Raw genomic sequence first — 21,137 nt, forward strand, 5'->3', positions numbered from 1 at the left:
TGGAAGCTCCTTGCGTGTCAGGCGCGGGGACACCTCCTGTGGGACCCTGTCTCCCCCGGCTGGATTCTGTGCTGATACGGCCTGAGCTGCTGTGTTCTTCCTGTTTTACCTGTATCTTTATCTCCTCCAGATGACTCCCCCAGAGCAGAGTGGAGTGGTGGAATATGGAGGCTTCAGAGAAATTGGTTTCTTTTTCCTCTTAAAAGTGCTTGTCACGGCGCACCTGGGCGGGCTCTGTCGGTTGAGTGTCCAATTCTTGATTTCGGTTCAGGTCATGATCTCAGGGTCGTGAGATCGAGCCCCACACCGGGCTCTCTGCTCAGCAGGGAGTCTGCTTGAGATTCTCTCTCTCCCTCTCGCTCTCCCTCTTCTCCTTCCCACTGGCTTGTGCCATCTATCTATCTATCTATCTATCATCTATTCTTTAAAAAACAACAACAACAAAACAAGTGCTAGTGAACAAGTTCCATTCTAGCTCAAGTGGTCTTTTTAGATCCTTTTAGTGGGGATGGATGTCTCTGAATCCCTGAGTGTCACTTAAAATATGCTCATTCCCTTCATCTCAACTAAACGTGATGGTCCACAGAGGGCACCCATCCTGCTCTCCAACGAGGAATCTCTCCTGAGAGGGAGAGGCTCCATCTCCTCTGTGAGGGTGGGATTGGGCTGAAACTCTTAGCGATCCCAACAGATGGGTTTGGTCCCAGCTTCTCCCCTGGTCCGGTGTTGCTTACCTGCAGTCAGACCCTGCCCGCAGACAGGCACAGGCAGCCGTCACTCCATTCCGGGCAGTTATAACCAGGCTTGTAACGCAGCAGACGGTGTCAGTGCATAAGTAGGACATGCGCGGAGTTGCTGGTACCTTCCAACAGGTTTATTTGTTAAGGGTTCTGCCACCGTCCAGAGTCAGACTTCAGGTACACATTTTCCTCATTTTTCCTTTAAACACTGGAATCGGAGAAGTCTAGCGTGAGGTTTCTCAAGTGACTTCTTAACTAACACATTGCACGCCTGTCATGGCAGCTAACGATGTAGGCTTGACTCATTTGATTGAAGGATGTATTTCATTTGGAGAAAGTGATGAGATGAGAGAGCCCATGTTTTTGAAGAATGCCTCTTAGCACATCTTTTCTAAAAAACAGATTGAAGCAAGGAATCTGTAACTTTTAGCGTGCAACCTGCATGGGAAATTTTCTGCTGGAAGCACTAGAATGTCTTGGTAGCCATGGAAACTTAACTCTGCAGAAAGAGAGAGAGCAGCTCTTCTTTCCTCTGACAAGGAGATGCAGTCAAAGGAAAGGGTAGTTCATTCTAAGATGCCAGATACACTTTCTTCCTTTTCATGGAGGACTTTTTAAGACTTTGCAGGACACTGGCTGTCTTTGTTTGTGTTTTAATGACAATGGTGGGTACAATTTTAGGTGCTAGAACGTTACATGGCCATTTGTCATCAGATACACCCAGTCTAGTGCAGAGCCCACAATCCATGTCTATGAAGTGGTCGTTATTAACCTAAGACCTGAGTCTGTAGGGGCACCTGGTGGCCCAGTCGGTTAAGTGTCTGACTCCTGATTTCGACTCAGGTCGTGATGTCAGAGTTGTGAGCTCAGGTCCCCACACCGGGCTCTGCACCGGGTGTGGAGCTAGCTTAGGAGTCTCCCTCTCTCTCTGCCCCTCCCTCTCTTTCTCTAATAAAAAAATTAAAAAATAGAAAATAGAAAAATTGAAAGAAAAAAAAAGACCTGAGTCTATAAAAACATTTATTAAAATTTAACCTATTCCTGGGGTGCCCGAGTGGCTCAGTCAGTTAAGCATCTGCCTTCAGCTCAGGTCATGATCCCAGTGTCCTGGGATCGAGTCCCACATCGGGCTCTCTGATCAGTGGAGAACCTGCTTCTCCCTCTGCTGCCCCCTGTGCTTGTGCGCTCTCTCTGACAAATAAATCTTTAAAATAAATAAAAAATAAATAAATAAAATGTAGCCTAGTCTTACCGAGCAATGGCCACCACTTTTGATAAGGAATTGATATACAAAGATAAGACTCACACGGCCCCTTCTTCACAGAGCTTACAGCTTAGTGCTAGAAGAAAATACTAGAGAACAATTGTAGTGCTGTGAATGAAATTCTACGCCAGCAAGATTCATCCAGGAGACTCTAAAGACGTTAGAGAAATGTGCTTGCAGGCTGACCCAGCAGCGTGGGCGAGGATGGGACCGAGCAGTCGAGGCTAACTTAGGGAACACCAACGTACAGCAGTAACACCTCTGTGCCTTGGAGGGAATGAAGGAATTGAGGATGGTTGGAGCAGGTGGTTAGAGAGGACCAGGAGAGACAGAGGACCAGATTGATCCTGCATTAGTGGGCTCCGTCCCTCCTGCTCTGGGGGTGGGGGAGGGGAAGCGCCACATGTGCCAGGTCCCTGAGGTTAGGTGTGGACATGCCCGCTCAGCTGCGGTTCGCAGCAGATATCCTTGTCATTAAAAGCTGGGGGGAGAAAAGTTAGGAAATACCTACTTTGAAAATGGTGTGTCTTCTCAAAAGATGGAAACTGTATTCTATTTAGAGCATTTTTTCGGAGACTTTTATGTCCAAAAAGGCAGTCAAAGACATGAAAAAGGGAATGTGGGTTTGACGACATCACTTAAGACACCCAAACCTGTATGAACAGAAATTAGGAGGCACTCCCTTTTCGGAAAGACTCACTACAGGGGTTATTTCAGGATCAAAGAACGGTCCTAGTGTGGCTGCCTGGAAATGTGACTATTGGATACTTTCTCCAACCTCTTGCTGTGTAAACAAAGCCCTCCCTTTTCTCTTGTCCCTCTTCCCAGCCAGTGGCTCACTTGCCATCCAAGACCACCACCCCAGATGAGCTCCCTTCCCCTACAGCCCTGTGTCACCTGCAAAGGAGCAGGTCAAGGTGGGGTGCATGACCTTCCCCTGGGACGCTGGCAGGCTCTTCTCATGCAAAGACAGCCTCCTGGGGCAAATCCTGGCCTTTTGTGGTTGAGGGAAACTGGAACAAAGCCAATGATTTTGATGAACTTTGAACTGAGCCAGTGCCACTCATTTAAAATATTTTTTAAATTGTGAAATATCACAGGTTGTTGATTTTTTCCCTCCCTTCCTTCCTACCCACCCCACCTTCTCTCCCTCCCTTCTTTCTTTTCTTTCTTTTTTTTTTTTTACAGAACACCTCATTTCCTTGAACAGACACTGAACTTGTGTGCTTCCCAAAAAATTAGATTTAAACATAAAAATATGTTTTGAGCCCAACTACTTTTTTATTCTGTTTCATTTCCTTTATGTCTACATAGTGGAAAGAATTAACACCTAAGAAAGACTGGCCTCCACTGATCAAAACCACTGGCTTACTTCTTCTGCTTCCCCACTCTGTCTTTTTATGAATGTTGCATGTGAATGTGTGTGTGAGAGAGAGTGTGAATTCCTGAGTCCTCTCTTTCCCTGGAAATCTGAGTCCTAGTAGTTCACATGTGGGCTTTGCTCACTGAAGGCTTTTATGCTTGTTTGTGTTTGTTTTCTCTGTGTGTGTGCGTGCGTGTGTGCATGCCCAAATTTCAAAGCATTCGTCTACATTTTATTTGTGTGGGTCTGGTTAAAACAAATAGCGTTACAACCCAAGAAGGAACCCTATTTCTAAATCAACCCAACTTCCAGTGGCCCATTTACTTTATGGGGCGTTTGAGAAATAACAAATTCCAGAGCCAACTGTGTGGCGGCCATCCCCTGTGACCTGCCCTGCCATTTGAATGCAGTGGTTTGCTTCAGGCTAAGTGCTCTCTCCCCCCCGTTGTGTTGGCTGAGCCGGGGCTCCCAGAGCGCGGGATGTCAGGACCTATAAATCCTGGCACTGTCAGGGTTTAGGGAGCTCTCTGCAGTGTGGGGCATGTGTGCAGGGACTCCTGGGGTGGGAGGAAGCTACCTTCTTCAAGGCAGAGTGTGTCTTCCTGGAGCAGAGCTTTCTGGGGCGTATACTATCCCTGAGCTAAGCACGGAGTCGGGGCTCTAGAGGAAAACCAGAATGCCGAGGGTAAGCAGTGCCTTCCATCTTGACCCAGCCCTCCTGATCCTGACCAGTAAGTGTCCTGTCTGCACATCTCCTAAGCCGGGAAGCAGAGGGATAGGGAGTCCTGTGGAAAGAATGCTTAGTTTGGAGTCCAGTTGTCCTGTTTCCTAAGCCTGTGGTGCAGGGTCAGTAACGCCACCTTGTTGAGCTTCAACTTTGGTTTTTGCGAGATGGGAGGACAGTCCTTGTCCTCCTGCCTGTCCCGCATCAAGGTAGCGAGGACCTGTGGGACAGTGCACCTAAAGATGCCTGGAGGATCCCAGATAGAAATCCCCATATGTAAGAGGTTTGTTTCTGTTATTACTAGAAAGGGGCCGTGACTTGGCTGACCCTCCTGCAGGAAACTGAGGCAGCACCCCCGCTGCATGAGCGCAGATCCTGCTGGCACTGATGTTGGTTGGCAAGTGGGCCCCGGGCCAGGGTAGTCTCGGGTTAGGGCCGCTAAAGGCAGCTGTGCATTCAGGCTCTGCCTGTCTCCGAGACTTCTGCGTGTGCTCTTCGCTTTTCCTCTCCCCTCTGCAGGGCTTCGCTGGAGCCCGTGTGACTGCCACCTGGGGATGTGGCTGTACCCTTGCTCCGCAGTCAGGACCCCTCCTGGCCATTGCTTCTGACTCCCTTGGCCCTTAGGCTTCTTGATGCCACCAGACGTCTTGGCTGGCTGGACTGAGAGAGGAAGCAGACAGTGAGGAAGGGACCACTTCGCAGCAGTCAGGGGTCTGGCTTTCCCTTGGAGCCATAGAGAAGCCCAGGAGGCTTGAGCCACGGTCATGGCTGGACACAGTACGGGGCAGTGTGTTGCAAGTGCTGGCCTGAGTGAGATGGGTGTTGTGTGGGCCTGGAGAAGAGATACGGGCGAGGTCTATACCACAATCCCTGCTCCAGCTTCCCTACCAAGGTGCTAGCCCTCTACCAAAGGCCCCCATCTCCATGGCGCCCACTCTAGAAGCTACTGTCTCCCATGGCTTCCTGTTTCATCTTCGGGGCACTTGGACTATTAGAAGTTTCTGCCTTCTCTTGCTCTGAAATCAGTCTTACTCTGCTTCTGCTCTCTCCCTGGGGCCCACAGGAGGTCCACTTCCTCTTTTCTATGGCAGCCTTCTGGAGACTTATGGACCAGAAAGGGGGCTCTTCTGTGGTGTCTCTTCTCTATCCCCCCTCCTGTCTGGCCTTCCACTGCCCCCTGCCCACGGGCCTTTCTTTCCTGAACACGTGGGCATGGAATCTCCCCATGGCAGGAAGTGGGGGCATTGTTTGGCCCTGGAGGAAGGTCCACACTCGCAGAGAAGATGACTCTGGGTGGGGTCAGACCCAGGAGACCAGCGTCAGGGGGCAGAGGCCAAAGTGACCGCGGTGTGAGGCTGACTGAGAGTCAGTAATGGCGGTCCCCACAGGTGTTCTTCAGCACCTTCTACAGAAGTTGGAAATTTTGTCAGAGCCATGTTACTTCTGACTCACATTCTTGTTGGTGTTGAATCAACCCTGTCACCCGGTGTTTCCTGAATGCCTTCTGGCTTCAGCACTATTTTCTCCCTATTTTGACCTCATCTTCACATAGAACTCCCGTAGAACAGAGCCGATAAGGAGTCTCTTCTGTCTGACTTCTGGTGGTTCCCCATTGCCTACAGGGAAGCAATCCTGATTCTGAGTTTGGGATTTAAGGCTCCTCCTGGGCTGACTCTAAACTGCTTATTTTACCTCAGCCCTTTGTACTTCTACCCGCTTCTTTCTCTGCTTCTTGGTTGCCTGCGTCGAGGTCCTTGGGAGGGTCTGTTCAGGAGCTCGATGGGCTTCTCTGACCAATCTCTCTGAGCCTCCACTTCCTCAGTTTCTATGTAATGAGGGTTGTAACGGTCCCTCCATCACTATTGATCCTCTGCAGTGAGGATGAGGGTGGGGCACTGGGCTGGGCTCCATCAGGGATATCTTGCTGAGGAGATCAGCTGGCCTGGGCACACACACGCACCTCTGTGTCTTGGTGTTCACCAAGCAGAGTGCCCTGGGGATTCAGAGGAGGGCAGGACTCTTTGTTGATGGGTGGGGATAACCCGGGGGTAGCCAGGAAACCTGGGTCTTGATAGGTGAGCTGGAATTCAGAGGTGGGAGAAGGCTTCTCAGTTGGATAGAGTTCTGCAGACAGGGGCTCTGAGGGTTGAGGAATTGAGAAGAGCACAGCCAGAATACAAGGTGCTTGTGATAAGGCAGGGATATAGAGCTGGGGTAACCTGTGGGAGAAGCCTAGGAGGCCTCAAGGGACAGGCTAAGTGGTTTTTGCCCCTGGAGTGTTGAGGGCAGCAGTAAGGAGTCCCAAGGCTTTCTGAGCAGGACAACATCAGGATGAAGCCAAGATCTGCAGTGGGAGCCTGAAGCCGAGGGGGAGGGGAACCCTCATGGACACTCCAGCTACAGCTCCTCCAGTTGCTTCGGCGGGTGAGGTATGTGCAAACTGGCTGGCGTAGACGCCTGGTGGTCGTGATGTCCAGCAGGCAGGGAGATTCCTCACTGAGAAATTCCCCCTTACAAAGGACAGGAGGAAAGATTATCTAGCAACCAGGATGCTCGAGCAAATGAGGCCTGTAAGTGATAAGGGGAAAGGGCACGCTGATGGTGAAAGCCGGTCCAGATGGTGTGTCTGGGCTGAGACACGCTCGTTTCATGCCTCTGGGAGATCTCAGGAATCGTGGGCTTTCTCCCCTGATGCATTCTGGCCTCTTAAGGAATGGGGCTCATTTCATGTGCTTTGTATCCAGACTTTCCCACATGCCTACTGGAAGGGGGGGACATCTTGGGAGAGACAGAGACGTGGAAAGGAAAACATAAGAGATGGACAACATTGTCCGTCTGGGAAGAGCCTACAGTCTAGCTGGGAACCAGAAATGCATACGTGACGTAAATTTGCACTTGGTTACCCTGGTTACATTTTCCCAAAGCTTGAAAATTCTTTCTCTTTGGAAGTAATTTCAAAGTACAGAAAACTTTATAAGAATCAGATTAACATAGTGAATAATCCATGTACCCTTTACCTGAATTCCCTTATTAATATTTTATCTCATTTGCTTTTGCTTGTTTTTGTACTTCTAAAAAATTTGAGTATAGTTGACACACAGTGTTACGTTAGTTTCAGGCATACAACATAGTGATTTGACAAGTTTATACATTACGCTGTGCTCACCCCAAGCATCGTCACCATCTGTCACTGTACACTGCTCTCACAGTAGCATTGACTCTCTCCCTGTGCTATACCTTGTATCCCCATGACTTACTCATCCCATAACTGGAAGCCTACATCTCCCACTCCCTTTCACTCATGTTGTCTACCACCCCACTTCTCCTCTCCTCTAGCAATGATCAGTTCATTTGTTTTTTCATTTATCTGTCTATTACAAGTGTGGACTGATTTTTTTAAATTTTAATTTCTGTTTCTCATTATTTTGGGGCCCAAACTATCCTAGATTTAGCCAGTGTGAGATACTTCCCTGGCTCCTGTGACCTTATGGCATGCTCTTATCATACTTTTGTTTTGCTTTTAGTTTTTATTTATTTATTTTTGGTACTTCCTTACTTGTTTCATCCTGTACCTACTCTACTCTGGCCCTCGAATCAGCCGTTTTACCCAAGATTTCTGGTTCCTTTTCATAGAAATGGTATTAGAGACCGAAGCCTGGGTGCCAGATGTGCTCATAACTACTGGGGTGCCTTTGCTTCCATATCCTTTCAACAGAGCTATGAAATAAGTGCATTTATATGTACATATACATACACGTATTTACAGATACATAGAAATCATGAATTCCCACCAACACCTCCCATTCTAGTCCATCCTTAGAGGATCCTTTCAGTCTTTCTTTCTTTCATGTTTCTAAGACCCTCTGTCTACAGCGAAAACCTTGACTCCCAACAACATGGACACATTTGCTCATTTGTTGAGTCCTATAATACATCTGAAATGATTTCAGTACTATTTTTGCCCATAGCACTACCAAACACAAAACTCCCTGAAGGAGTTTAGCATTTATTTGCTGTTCTTCCCTCACTTGGTCCTATCCAAGGCTGAGAGCAGGCAGTCAAGGGATCCTAAAGTACCTGAGCTAGTTTTGTCTTTCTCTTCAGGATAGCTATGGTATTCGTTTGACATACAATCAGATTCTTTTGTCTCAATTCAATTCCACTTTAGGGGTATTTTCCCTCCAACCCGTCCTTGGTGATTTAATTAAGAAATTATAATTTGTGGAACATTAGCATGGTCCCGAAAGTCAAAACTATAAAATTACACTTAACAGGGTCCCTCCTGTTTTGTCCCCTCCCTTCCATTGGCCCCCATTTTGCATTTTCTGCTTTCTCTTTTGGATACACCCTGAAGTGTAATATGCATGTTTTCTTATTACCCCTTTTTTCATACATAAAGGATAAAATACCAGGTGCCTTTTTGTCAAAGCCCTTCTTATATTTTTTTTTCCTTTGATTGAGTGTATCATAAATAGAATTCTGATCTGGAACCAGTAGGCTTCTGTCACATGCTGAGTTGTTAGATTTCTAGTCATTTGTAAAAAGTCAGATGGTTTCTACCAATAGCTGTTTAAAGGCAACTTTTGTAGTAGTGACTATTATTCAGTCCCTTAGTAACAAGCTTTGAAAATGACAAGTTCTCATGCAAAATGAAGAACTTTTTTCTTCATCCACTGAGGCTGATGGAAGGTTCGGAGGACTTGGGTGGGATTTTTTTTGGAGTGGAAGGTTTGTCAAGATGGGACTGGGTTATTTCCAATGGGGCAGAGAGTGGTACAGGATTACTGAGGCACTGGCTGGCTCATGGAGGTCACTCTGAGCCTAGGATCCTATGTGTCCTGTGTTTCTCTCAGTTCTGCTGGGATCGTGTAGCTCAGAGCCCGCTCAGAGCTCTTGGCAATTTTCCCCCCTTTAGTATTGGAGAAAGCTCCTCCTGTTGCCTTTTTCATGTCCAGATTCAATGTAAATATTCTATTTTTCAGCTTCACATTTGTCCAACGCTTTGTGATTTCCACAGTATTGTCTTACTTAATCTCTGTGAAACAGTAGACCAGGTCTTATGTCTGTTTGCAGCTGAGAAAAACGAAACTCAGAAGAGACCAGTGACAGATCTGGGACTAGAATCCAGGTCTTCCACCAGAGAGCCCAGGGTGGTCTACAGGTCCATCACAGGGACCCCCTCCATGCGTCTTTCCCCCCAGCCTGTCTCAGAGCCACCAGGGGGAGATTCATGCTTGCAAATCTCTGTTCCTTCTAATCAGCAAATCTTGCCTGCCTGCTGAGTATTAGGCCATTCAGAAACTGCTTCAGTCGGTTCTGAGTGCTCACATGAACAACTTCGTCACTTGAAGTTGTGTGATAGTGACTGTTATTTAAAACAAATGGGCCATAAGCCAGGTTTTTGTTCTCAGAAATTGTACTCATACTAGGATTTTACCAGTGCATGTGTTACCATGTCTCAGCAACCAAGAATGGGCAACAGTGGTACCGCTTGTTAGCGTTCTCTCTTTCTTTTTCTTTCTTTTTTAATTTCTAATGCAAAGAAAGCAAAACAAAAAACAAAAACTTCATAAAATATTTTAAAGCAAAATTCTCTTTTGTAAAGCCCTTGGGTTTTCAGGTAACTCTCTTACTATCTTCGTAATCTTTTTCAAGAACTCAGATGAACTATGGATCTAGGAATAAGAATACCCTGTTTTTATCATAACCATGTAAATTTCGTACTCCAAGTTCAAAATCAAAACACAGAGATTTGGGCTTAGATACTTCTGGTGAACAATTGAAATGAGGCCCACATAGTTGCTTTTTACGATGCATTTAAGAAAACAGATGGCGTGATGCATTTTCATGTTGCCACATGAACCTCCAGGGCCTCCACTACATCCTTCAGGGATGTCATTATGGATCGGGTGTGACTTTTTTTAAAACTCAAATTAATTTGGTGAACCTACCCAGACCCGAGTCACCGTGTCCTTGGGAAGCCCAGCAGGCCTGGCAGGCCCTCATCCTCCTGAGGATGTGGTTCGCCTGAGCAGCAACACCCTGCCCCTCCTACAGGAGATGGACAGGGATTCTCCCTGGAGGAAAGGGCCCTGGGTGAGGAGTGCAGAAAACATCTCTGAGTCTTTGGTTCACCCTGCAAACCCCCTGAGGTCATATCCTCTACAGGCCAGGCCCAGGATGCCTTGTAGCCCTGCCTCCCCCACTTCCCAGAGGGGGCAGGTGGGGATGGATCAGCCCTCACACAGCCAACAACAGCTTCTGGGGCATCCAAAATGTGGGTGATTGGGGAGCGATGAGTGTCGTCCTTTTTCACTGGGCAGAGGGTGGCACCTTGGTGAGGGTTTTAGTTTCTTATCTGAAGTATCAGCATCCCTGGGCTTTCAAGTATCTGTTCAGCACTTTGACAGACCAGAGTGGAGAGGGAGATAGAAGAGAGAGAAGAGGGGTTGGGCTTATGTAAGCAGATAATTTCCCCCTTCGTTCATTGGGTTAGCTGGGTTGGGTTGGGTTGGGTTGGGTTGCATTGTGTTGGGTCGAGTTGGATTGAGTTGGGTTGAGTTAAAGAAGTCCCTGATAGGGAGATGTGCCATCTTTGGGCTAGAAGGAAGGCAGAAGGAGGACAGATATAACCTCTGTTAGAATCCAGGGCTGTGTGTGCGGAAGCTGTGCTGTTATCTCATCTGCTTCCTTAGCAGTTTTTTAATCGTACTTAGGAAATCCATAACTCATGTAGCTTGGCTCCTGTAGCTATTCCCGGTCGGAAATGCAGATGGTTCCTTGGATGTGAAAAGTGGGTAATCACCCACCTGACTCCCAGGCTTGCCTGAGCAAATGGGGGATTCTGTATGTACGTGTAGATGGAGGATTGCAGACACCAAAGGCGGAGTAAACAGCAAGCAGTTGGGAGTGTGTACATGTTCTGCCAAAGCCTTTCCAGGACAGGTGTTCCCATAAATGGGCAACAAATTGTATTGCCTCTTCATTTCCTACGGTGAAGACTTTTGGGAAAAGATCATGGCAAGGAAGCGGGGTTGGGGATGACAATAGTGCTTCCTCGGTGTTCTGTTCTCTGTGTGGGGAGGGAGAACGGGGCTGTGAGGTGGGTCTGTCCCAACCCTGTCCACTGCTCTGGCGGGAAGTTGCTGGTGCTGCTAGAGGCACGTGCTCCCCCTCCTGGCTCTCAGTTTGGACATGAGGGCCAGGAATGCTGTGTTTGGCTATAAGTATTGAAGAAGCCCTACACCTGGTGTGTGCCCTCTTTGACCACAGCCTAGCCCTCCTGGGTCCTTGCTTTTTGACATGTGATGCCCGCCCTCCGAGGAGGCTCTGGTGGAGGTGGGACATGTCTGAGTCCAGGCTGCTGGTGGGGGAGGGTGGGAGTCAGTCAGCAAGCCTGCCACGATAGTACGTGGCATTTTGGGCCTGGGCTCCTTGGGATCTTGGGGATTGTTGGTTTTCTAAGGGACAGCGCGTGTGTGTTGGTGTGGTCTCTGCAGCTCTGACAGCCACGGTCTTGCTTAGGAAGACACTGTGCTATGTCCTGTCCACGTGTGTGGCCTCTGTTGCTGTGCTCGCGTGGCCGTACTCAGCGCTGTGTGTCCTGCCACAAGCCTGTTGTGTGGCAGGGCAGATGGCTCACAGTCCAGGTCCCCGAGGATGTCCTGACGTGTGCTTGTTCTCTCTGCCACCCTCAGAGAATTCTCAAAGGAGCGAGAGAAGGCTAAAGCCCGGGGAGATTTCCAGAAGCTCCGGGAGAAGCAGCAGCTGGAGGAGGATCTAAAGGGCTACTTGGACTGGATCACCCAAGCCGAAGACATTGATCCTGAGAACGAGGAGGAAGGAGGAGAGGAAAGCAAACGAAACAGTATGTAACCCCTTCCTACTCCTGACCAGAGAGCGCTCAGGGGTGATTCAGGTGCCCACCGGGCAGAGCTGTTGCTCCCCCTTGACCCGGCCTGAGAGACAAGCGGCCTCCTTAGTGGCCCGGTTCCTTCCGCCCGCCCGTCAGAGGGGACCCGGGCAATTACACTGGCTCTGAGACTCCGCCCGAGGTTTGGGACTCAGATTTGTGCCCGGTCACGGGGTCCGCCGCAATCGCTTGTCGGGAAATCGGAGACCCCCTTCTGTGGGGGCGCCAGCCATGGTAGGACTCACGGTGACCCCACGGCACGGGAGCTGCAGCTCCTTCCCTGTGGGGTGAGCCATGTTCCTGGATGAGAACTTGAAGAGCAGGGTCCCTCTCCGTCCTCATGCCACCTGGAGTGGCTCGTACCCGGGCTCCACACGTGAAGCTAGGCGCTCAGCCCGTTGTTAGCTGGGAAGAAACCAGCTCAGCCGTCCGGGCAGGGCGAGGACACATGTGAGTTGGCGTGGCTAATTGGAGCTCGCTCCCCTCGTAGCCCACCATGGCACCAGGCCTCTCGGGCACATTCCGCAGTGGGAAGGCCCGGTGCCCAGCAGCCCCTGGAGTTCATTACCATCGTCAACCAAGGTGTCTCTTTTACCACCTACTTTCCCCCAAAGAGGAGCTCACACTCTTCCTGGGCTATCTGTGCGTCAGGTAAAAGCAGAAATCAAAATTCAATAGTAGATTTGACTGAGAGGCTTGTGGTTTGTTTCTAATCCAGAATAGTTCATTGTGAGGACGGAAAAGTTGTGTCAAAGACGCGTGTCCCTTGAGAGGCCTGGGGAACCAAGGTGGGCCCCACCTCCTGGAAGATGGCGGAGCGAGCTCCCCTAGGGCAGGGCCCCTGAGGCGTCATGCGGTCTCTCCTTCATCCAGCAAGGAGGGCGCTGGTTGCCAGGGGCACTCCTGAGGTGGACGGGATGTGGTTTGTTCCTTCTGGGGATGGTTAGGCCTATGCATGCTGAGATGCTGCCCAGGGGGACAGAGATGCAGGTCGGGAGGGGTGGCATCTGTGTGCCCAGTGCTGAGGGGCTGAGGGCCGACTGTGGGGCTCCAGCGGGGAGCTGTGGGGCATTGGCCCCGAGCCTGGAAGGATGGAGGAGCCTGAGGTCGGTCAGTGTCAGGAGAAACCTTCTGAGACACGGCAGAGGTGTGAGGAGGGACCGGGGGAGGTTCATTCATTCGGCTGGTTGGGGAGATGGGGCAGGGAGGCTGGGCGGGTGAGGCCAGTATGTGCCTCCTCTGTAGACAGCGGATCACACAAGTGAAGGCCGAGCGGCCCACGGGTGACTGAGGTGGCCTTTGGTTGCTTCTAGCTGAGGACTCTGGGTCTGTGCTCCCATTGGGAGTGTGAGTTTCCTGTTCTCACAGCTGCAAATGATGGACTCAGTCCTGTGGGCTCCTGGGGGGCCAGCAATGGGCAGACAGACTCCTCCTCTCCTCTCCCTGCTGCTTCCCAGGGTCACTGGTGCTGCTCCCTTGAGGAAGAGACGGGGGACACAGTGCCTGAGCATCAGGAAGCTGCTGGAGGATTTCTAGAGCAGCCTTTGTGTGCTGACTTTGAGGTGGGAGTTCATGCAGGGGTATTCCTTCCAGTTCCAAACTGGGTGGTGTCTTCTGGGTCAGTGGGTGTAAGAAGGGTGTCTGTGTCTTCAGGGCATTTGAGTCCAAATCCCAATGGGCTTCTTGCGGCTTCCGCGCCTACCATATGGCCGGCAACAGGCTGTTCTTGGAGCAGGAGGGATGCCTACCCCACTGTCTCCCTGCTCGTTTCCAGACTGTAGCTTGGGTGCTGACCTTGGTTTCCGGGGGTGGGGGTGGGGTGTGTGTGTGGGGGGGGGTGTCTGCCAGCCACGTCCTCCCTCTCCCAGTGTAGCATGTCATGTGTCAGCCAGCACAAGTACTGGTCCTTCTCCTGAGCACGCCCCCTTCCTTTACCAGTGGAGCTGTGGCTGACGGGTTGCTGGGTGAGCCTTTCAGGCGGTGTCTTTTCACCCCTTCAGTGCCCCGGCTTTGGAAATGGACGGGGTCCCCATTCGTACCGCTAGCATCAGGTGTGGTGAGACTGTGCTTGTGCCTGGGGTTTGAGGAGTAGGCATTTTCTGTGGGCTCGAGGCAATGTCTTCTGATAGTCCCCAGAGCTCTCGCTCACTTTGTCTTGGCCCAATACTTCCGGTGCTGCCAGCATGTGTGAAGGACCCGGCCACATTGTGACAAAACTCTGTGCCTCTGCCTTTGGAAACCTGGCTGTAGAGGGAAGATGGAGAAGCTGGGCCTTAGTGTAAGATGGGGACAAGCTGGCCCTGTGATCAGGGGGCCAGCAGTCTGCTGTGGGTGTCCTGAAGGGCACAACAAAGCAACGACGGGCACATCGTTGCAAGGGCACAAGGATGCAAGGGGAGGCTCCCTGGAGGAGGTGGCGTTCCTGCTGAACTCCAGGGAGGTACTGCCTGCGGCTTCCAAAGGCACGGGGGAGAGGGGAGCACTTCTTAGGCTGGAGAAATGGCATAAGCGAGGTACAGAAGGTGATCAGTGTTGTAAGCCCTGAAGCGCTTTGCTCAGTAGTATAATCAAGGAAAGAAACAACGACCCTTTGAAAGTTGTCAATCCTCAGACTTCACTTTGTAACCAGGACTCCTCACCCGGTAACGCCGCACCATGTCCCTGTGGTTTGTGCTGGGCACGGTGCTGTGTGGCTCAGCCTGGGAACCAGCTGGATGTTCGATCCTGAAGAGCACATGCTTCTGTGGGTACCCTTGTCCTTTACCAGGCTCCTTTGGCCAGGTGCTACGCTTTCCTGGACAGTGAGGCTCTGATCTCCTGAACCACCAGATTCCCAGGACATGGGTGATGAGGGTCTGAAAGGAAGTCCTAGATCTCAGGCTGTGGGAACCATGCAGGGAGTTAACCGACCGATGATGAGAGCCCCAGGTCTCCTCCCGATGAGGATGTGGGTCTCCTCGAATATACTCCTGGCAGCCCAGACCTTTTGGCCAAGGAGAGCTGTCTTCTTCTTCCTATCCATCTTCTTCCTGTCACAGCAAGAAACCCAAGGGGGACAGAGGATTTCCATAAGGCCTGCATCATCCCCTCACCAGCTGACAGTGGTTGGTTCACCGCCCGCACACGCCAGGCCTGGTCTCTGCCACCTGGTAGTAAGCAGTGTTGCGTGGGCAGGGCCATTGCCGACGTGCTTCCCGGGTGTGTAAGAGCCAGGCCCACACTCTTAACATCCCAACCCTGCTCCTGTATTTTTTTGGGGAGACGGGATGGGGCACTCCTGGGCATCCTGGCTTTATCCATGCTGCCTCGGGATGCTTTCGCCACTGACTGCCCTTTCCAGCTGGGTCCTGGATGGGATTGAGACAGGTTCCTTCCAGGCATGGGGGAGTTAGGTGACAGTGTGACAGGAAGCCGTTGCTATAGCCAAGCCTCAGGCTGTACAAGCAAAGGCGGGACCTCAGGAAACATGAATTGCAGATGTCATGGGCCTTTGGAGGTGGGGCTAAATAGCATGTGGGTGTCCCTTCTCTGGAACTGGCTGCCATTGAGTTTTGTGACTCGGAATTTGGACTTGAGTGATAGGCAAACGACCCGATGTCTCTGAGCCCCCATTTCCCTGACTGCAAGAAGGTGAAAAAGATACTTGCCCACAGGTTGTCTTGAGGATTAAAGTTTGATTCGTGGCAGGAGTCACTGTAGCCACAGGAGTACTTGGTACTGATGCCGTTATCAGACTACAGGGTAACTTGACCTAAACACAGCAATTCTCGCAGATCCTACTAGACCTCTAACCAACCTCAGGCTAAGGACCCCTTTTAGGACCACGTCCCTGTACTTTCCTGTTCAGGGACTGTGAGGTTCTAAGTATTGATGGAAAAGAAACCTGTTGACCGGTTGGTCATGTTGAAGGTAGCGAGGCACAGCTTTCTGGCTCAACGTCCATTGGCGGTTTGTCTGTGCTTGCTGTCAGAGAGCAGATGCCAAATCCAGGGCTTGGGCATGCGTACATCTCATCTCTTCTCTCTGATCTGCTAAACGTCACCGTCTGCCCCTGCGGTACCCACCTCTGGCTGTACAAGACAGTCACCTGGGGAACGCGGACATCCTGGTGCCGTAACCCTCCCCCACCCCAACGAAGACTGGTCTGTGTGCAGTGGGACCCAAGCATGGCTTGATCTACTGCTTCCTGGAGGTTCCCGCATGAAGCCGGGGTTGGGAACCCCTGAATGATATCACACCGAATATCACACTGTCGCAGTCTTCCACTGGAAGGAAGACAGAAGGAGAGGCAGTCGGCGCCGTAACTGGGCTGTCTGCTGGCTACTGTGGCTGGTAGCTCTAGCTTTGTGCATTCGTGGAATATGGAAAACGTCCATTCTGTAAATTTGCTGTTAGGAAGCTGGTGTTACATGGTTAATTGAATGGACAAAATTCCCTTGGAAGTTAGTTCCTAAGCATTTGGGACATTTTCAAGGATAATTTATTTAACTTTTTGCTGAGCCTCAAGTTTCTTAAGAAACCCTGCCAAATCTCAAAGTGATTTTTTAGACGTATGCAGCTGCTTCTCTGTTAACAATGGCGTTTTTCTAGGGCCATTAAAATCTGGAAGCCTAAAATTCTATTTTAAACTCTTCTCATTGTCAGTGATTAGTCTTTTTTTTTTTTTTTAAGAAAAAAAAAAAGGCATTAAAAATAATGAAATCGTTTTAAAGGGAGCTCATTCTAAAATTCTGGCCAGAAAAGCAGGGCCGTTTCGCTGTGGGAACTATTAATGTTCAATGATCTCTGTAAGAGGGTATACATACTGCCCACAAGGAGGTCTCTTCCTCAGAGGTCCCAGAGGCTGCCCCACCCCGCTGGTTAGGACCCTGCCCCTCCCCCCACCATGTGTCCATACCCCAGGTTGCCACAGCTGGTCACCTCCCTTCCCCGTGCAACCACTTGTGTGCCTTTTACTGAGATGTTTGATTTGGGGGTGGGCAGGAAACCAGGGACGGTATATAGCTGTTTCCCAGCATGGAAATGTGCTGGTCCAGTTTCAAAGCTTGTGTCTTCCAAAGGCGACTTATCAAACTGCTTTCATCACAGTTAAACCAGCTCAGAGCGCAAATTCAGAATGCAAGACAGTCCTCTGATGGCTGTAAATTTAGCAAACAGCAGCAACACTTAGAGTGGCACGCTTCAAGAGGGTTGCCCTGCTTCTGGAGGTGGATGGGAGTGCCTCTGACCAGGAGAGCTGGTGGAGGTGGGCCCAGAGCTGCAGCCGGCTGGGAGACACCCCTCCCCCACTGGGCTCGCGGTACGGGGAGCGGATGCCCACCTTAGGTGGGTCTCCTAAGAGCTGGCAGGAGACGGGCTCAGGGATGGTCGCCCCGGCATGGACATGAGGTGAAGGCCCTCCAGCCAGGCTTGTAAACCCCAAGTCACGCTGTGTGTGCTTAGTTTTAATATATTTTAATTGCAAAAATATTATTTGCTTATTGCCAAGAATTCATATATCAAAGTGTATAAAGGATAAGAGAATGAGACTGGGCCATTGGGGGCCTGTTCTTTGCGACCTCACCGGTGCACGTGGGAACGTATGTGCTTTCACGGGCAGCCTGCGCACGTGTCCCCATCCTAAGATCATCGAGCTTGGGGGGCGCAGCCACTTGCCTTTCTCACTGAACCATGTGCCACAGACTGCGAGCTCCTGGAGGTAGGAACAGGGTCTGTTTCTGTCCTCCACTGTGTGGCGGGCACCTAGTGTGGTCCAGTGAGTCTGCGTTTCACAAAAGAAAACGGAATAAGAATGCCTCATTTATCAGGGCCTTCCTGTGTATTAGACGCTGTTCTAAGGGTCAGGGGTGTATGTGAATCCATTATTCCTCCCAGGGCTCTGGGAGGCAAGCACTTGACAGATGATGGGGAAATTGAAACACAGAGGGGTTAAATAGCTTCCCAGGGTCCCACGCCTGTCACATGGCCAACTGGGGTTTGAATGCAGGTTTCGCTCATCTGCAGATGAGCCACCATTAATCCCCGCAAATGTGTGCACCTGGGTCTGCACACGCATGCTCCCAGTCTTGTGGGAGAAAGTGCCAGAAAGGGATTTGCTGGGTCAGAGAGGATGCCCGTTTTAGAAATGTGTCCTGCCATTGGTACCCATTTACATTCCCACCCATCATGCTCGCGAGTGCCCATGTCCTGTGTCCTTACCCACATGGCATTCCTTCTGCTTCCCCTCTTGCCCATGAAGCTCCTTTCCCTGAGCACAGAGCCCCACCCTGAAGATCAGCCCACTGGCTAATATCGTGATATCCTATCCCAGAGCCAGAGGGAGCTGGAGACCGTAGAATCATTCTTCTTGTGACCTAGTGGCCACAGGGCCATTGTATGTGTTGTACCTTGCCAGCACCTGTGTTACTATATTTACTGTTTACCACTTCCTGAGGTAAGCAGATTAGCACAAGCAGGTAACCTGTCTGTGCTCATCCAGTTGGGAAATGGCAGGGCTGAGATCAGACCTGGTTTGTCCAAGTCCAGAGCCCACCTTGTAAACTCCCACATGTCCTTCCCACATAGCGGTACCAGCCAGACTGCCCAGCTGGTCAGCACCCGGGACTCCTGGCCGTGGCTGAATGCCCTCTCCCGAACGCCCTTCTTGGTGGGGTGGCCAAACCCTGGGAAGCCTTGTTTCTGGTGGTGTGGTTGGTTGGCTGGTTGGTTGGTTATTTGGGACAGGTACCCTCGCTGCAGAAAGCGCTCCTCCCCTCCACTGCTCAGACCCTGATCTATAGATGTCCAAGTAGGAGGATGCTTGAGGTTTCGCATATCAGAGCCGGAGGCTACAGCCGTCTCTCTGGGCCTAGGGCCCTGTTTGCGTTGCTCCTGCTGCCCTCTACAGAGTCATAATGACATTGCCTGTGTTCCACCTGAAGGAGTCACGGTGGCCGACCTGCTAAAAGAGGATAAGAAGAAAAGGAAGTTTTGCTGCTTTCGCCAACACAGGGCTAAAGATCACGGTAAATGACCGGGGGTGAATTCCAGTTGGGAGACTCCTCTCCCAAGGCTTCTGGAGCCTTCTCCTTGCACATAGGCCTGGTGTGATGTGCATGTGTGTGCTGGTGTGGTGTGTTTGTCAGACGCCTATGTTTTAACCGCTTGATTCCTCTGAACTTTGGTCATGTTATTTTCTTCTTGTCTTTACCCCAACTGTGTGGTTTTGCCAAGACAGCATTGCAGTTTCCTTTTTGTTTGAACTATACCTTTTAAAGAAGCAGCTGAACCCACTCAGAACATTTATTTAATTCAGCATGAATATTCTTAGACTGGAAGACTTCTTAAACACTTTTCCCCAATGATGCTTTTTCATCTAAACTGTTTAGAAATTCCAGTGTTGCTATTTGATTGATTTTGATTTTCCAGATTACATTTTTCACAGGGCCTGCTGGTTTTTCACCCTCGGGCTGGTTTGCCCGGGACATACTAGAGCTCGTAGTGCCAGTTTCAAGAATGAAGTTAAAAATAGACTTCAAGGATGAAGGGCGGGGACGGGGGTGGGGGGCACTTGCCTTTGTGAGCGGGGAGGAGGAGAGGGCTAATGTGAGGGCACCGTTCGTTTTCGAGCTCTGCTGTAAAATGAATGTTACACGCAGACCCTCGCTGGAAGCCCTGGGGTCCACGTCAGGACCATCCGCGTGCAGGGCGGTTAAGGCAGACGGCTGGGGTCCTGTCCTTGCCAGGCCACCACTGTAGCCTTACAGCGGTGTAGCCCCCTGCCCGTGCACACTGTATGGTTTACCTGGTTGCTGCCCCCGAGGTCGGCCCTGGTCAGACGACTCTGGAGGAAGAGTCTCTTTGACTGTAAATAGGGCCACAAAGCCAGCAGCCAAGGGAACAGAGGGGACACATGGCACTGTTTTCTTGGTAGTAGCCTCTGCTACTACCAAGTAGGACACTTGGGGTTTTGCATATGAGAGCCCATACGGGATGGGGACGTTGTCATGGAAACGTTGAGCTCGTAGGGTTTAGGAATTGGAACAAGCCACAGGTGGTCGGACTGAAGGCTTTTGGAGCAGATGAGAACAGAGAGTATCAGACATAAGCTCCCCCCCGCCCCCCCCACCTCGCCCCCGGCCTCTGGAGAGCGCACTGTGGGCCTGAGAAGAGAGGGAACCTGTGTGGTTGGGGGAGGGGAGTAGGGGCATCCACTTAGGGCCTGGGGGCCTGGGGCTGGCTCAGACAGGCTTAGTGTGTGCAGAGGCTTATGGAAAGAGCTGGCCTTGGTACAGCCCCTGGAGGCCTCTGCAGGAAGAACGGGCGTCAGGTAAGCAGGACATACTGTCGCTGAGGTAACACAAAAGCATTTCCAAAGACTGACAGAGGGCCTAGGCTCTGGGGCATTACTGTGAGAAGATGAGAGTTCTGTCTCCAGAAGAAAAGAGTCCTCCCCTTGGTCATGTAGATGCCTGTTGTCCTGAGCAGGGGCTCGCACCGTGTGATTTTTTGAGGATATTTGGTAGCTTTCTGAGGCATATGGGGAGAGGAAGAAGCCTCATATTTTCAGGAAACTTTCCGTTTTGAGTGCGGGAGGTCTTTTATTGACTGAGATACCCAGACACCCTAACAAAGGCCCTGGATGAGGCTGGGGGTGGGGAGGGCCCTAGTGGGGGTGCGGCATTCCTCGTGTCATTAGTCACGCAGAAGTAATTCTTGCCAGGGCATCATTCTTGCTCTAACACAGAAACCTTGGTCTGGCCTTGACCCACATTCCCCAAGAAGAGGCTGGCTTCTTCACAGCAACCAGTCTGTTACCTTGTGACGGCTAAGCGTGTCACTACTAGCCGGCACAGGCAAATTCCTTCAGGGGATGTCATGGCACTTCACATGCTTGTCAGGAAAATAAGATAAAAAACCCAGGAGATCTTAGCTTCGGATCTGCTGTTCCCAAGAAGGCAGCCATGACTGTCACTGCTCAGCTGTCCAGCCTCCTGCCCCCTCCCGTTGAGAGGGAGGCATGAGAAGGGTTGGAGGCAGATTTGGAGAGGCATCCCTGACCGTGCAAGGGTGCCTGTCCTGTGGAGAACAGGGGCGCGAGGCTCCCAGAAGCCCAGGACATCTGTGAAGGAGGCTGTTTGGTGTGCCAGGCTCAA

General features: G+C 50.8%; 1 protein-coding gene across 3 annotated transcripts in view; it reads left to right on the forward strand.

Annotated features, from left to right (window-relative positions):
- Nucleotides 1–21,137, forward strand: part of LOC111143738 (calcium voltage-gated channel subunit alpha1 D) — a 299,470-nt gene that overhangs the window by 184,477 nt on the left and 93,856 nt on the right. For all 3 annotated transcript variants that reach the window (XM_022497561.1, XM_022497562.1, XM_022497560.1), the window contains exon 9: nt 11,789–11,958. In XM_022497561.1, the coding sequence (XP_022353269.1) occupies nt 11,789–11,958 (170 nt within the window). The remainder of the gene's footprint in view (nt 1–11,788; nt 11,959–21,137) is intronic.

This window comes from Enhydra lutris, unplaced genomic scaffold (genome assembly GCF_002288905.1).
Source record: "Enhydra lutris kenyoni isolate GAN:26980312 unplaced genomic scaffold, ASM228890v2 scaffoldscaffold10, whole genome shotgun sequence".
NCBI lineage: Eukaryota > Metazoa > Chordata > Mammalia > Carnivora > Mustelidae > Enhydra > Enhydra lutris.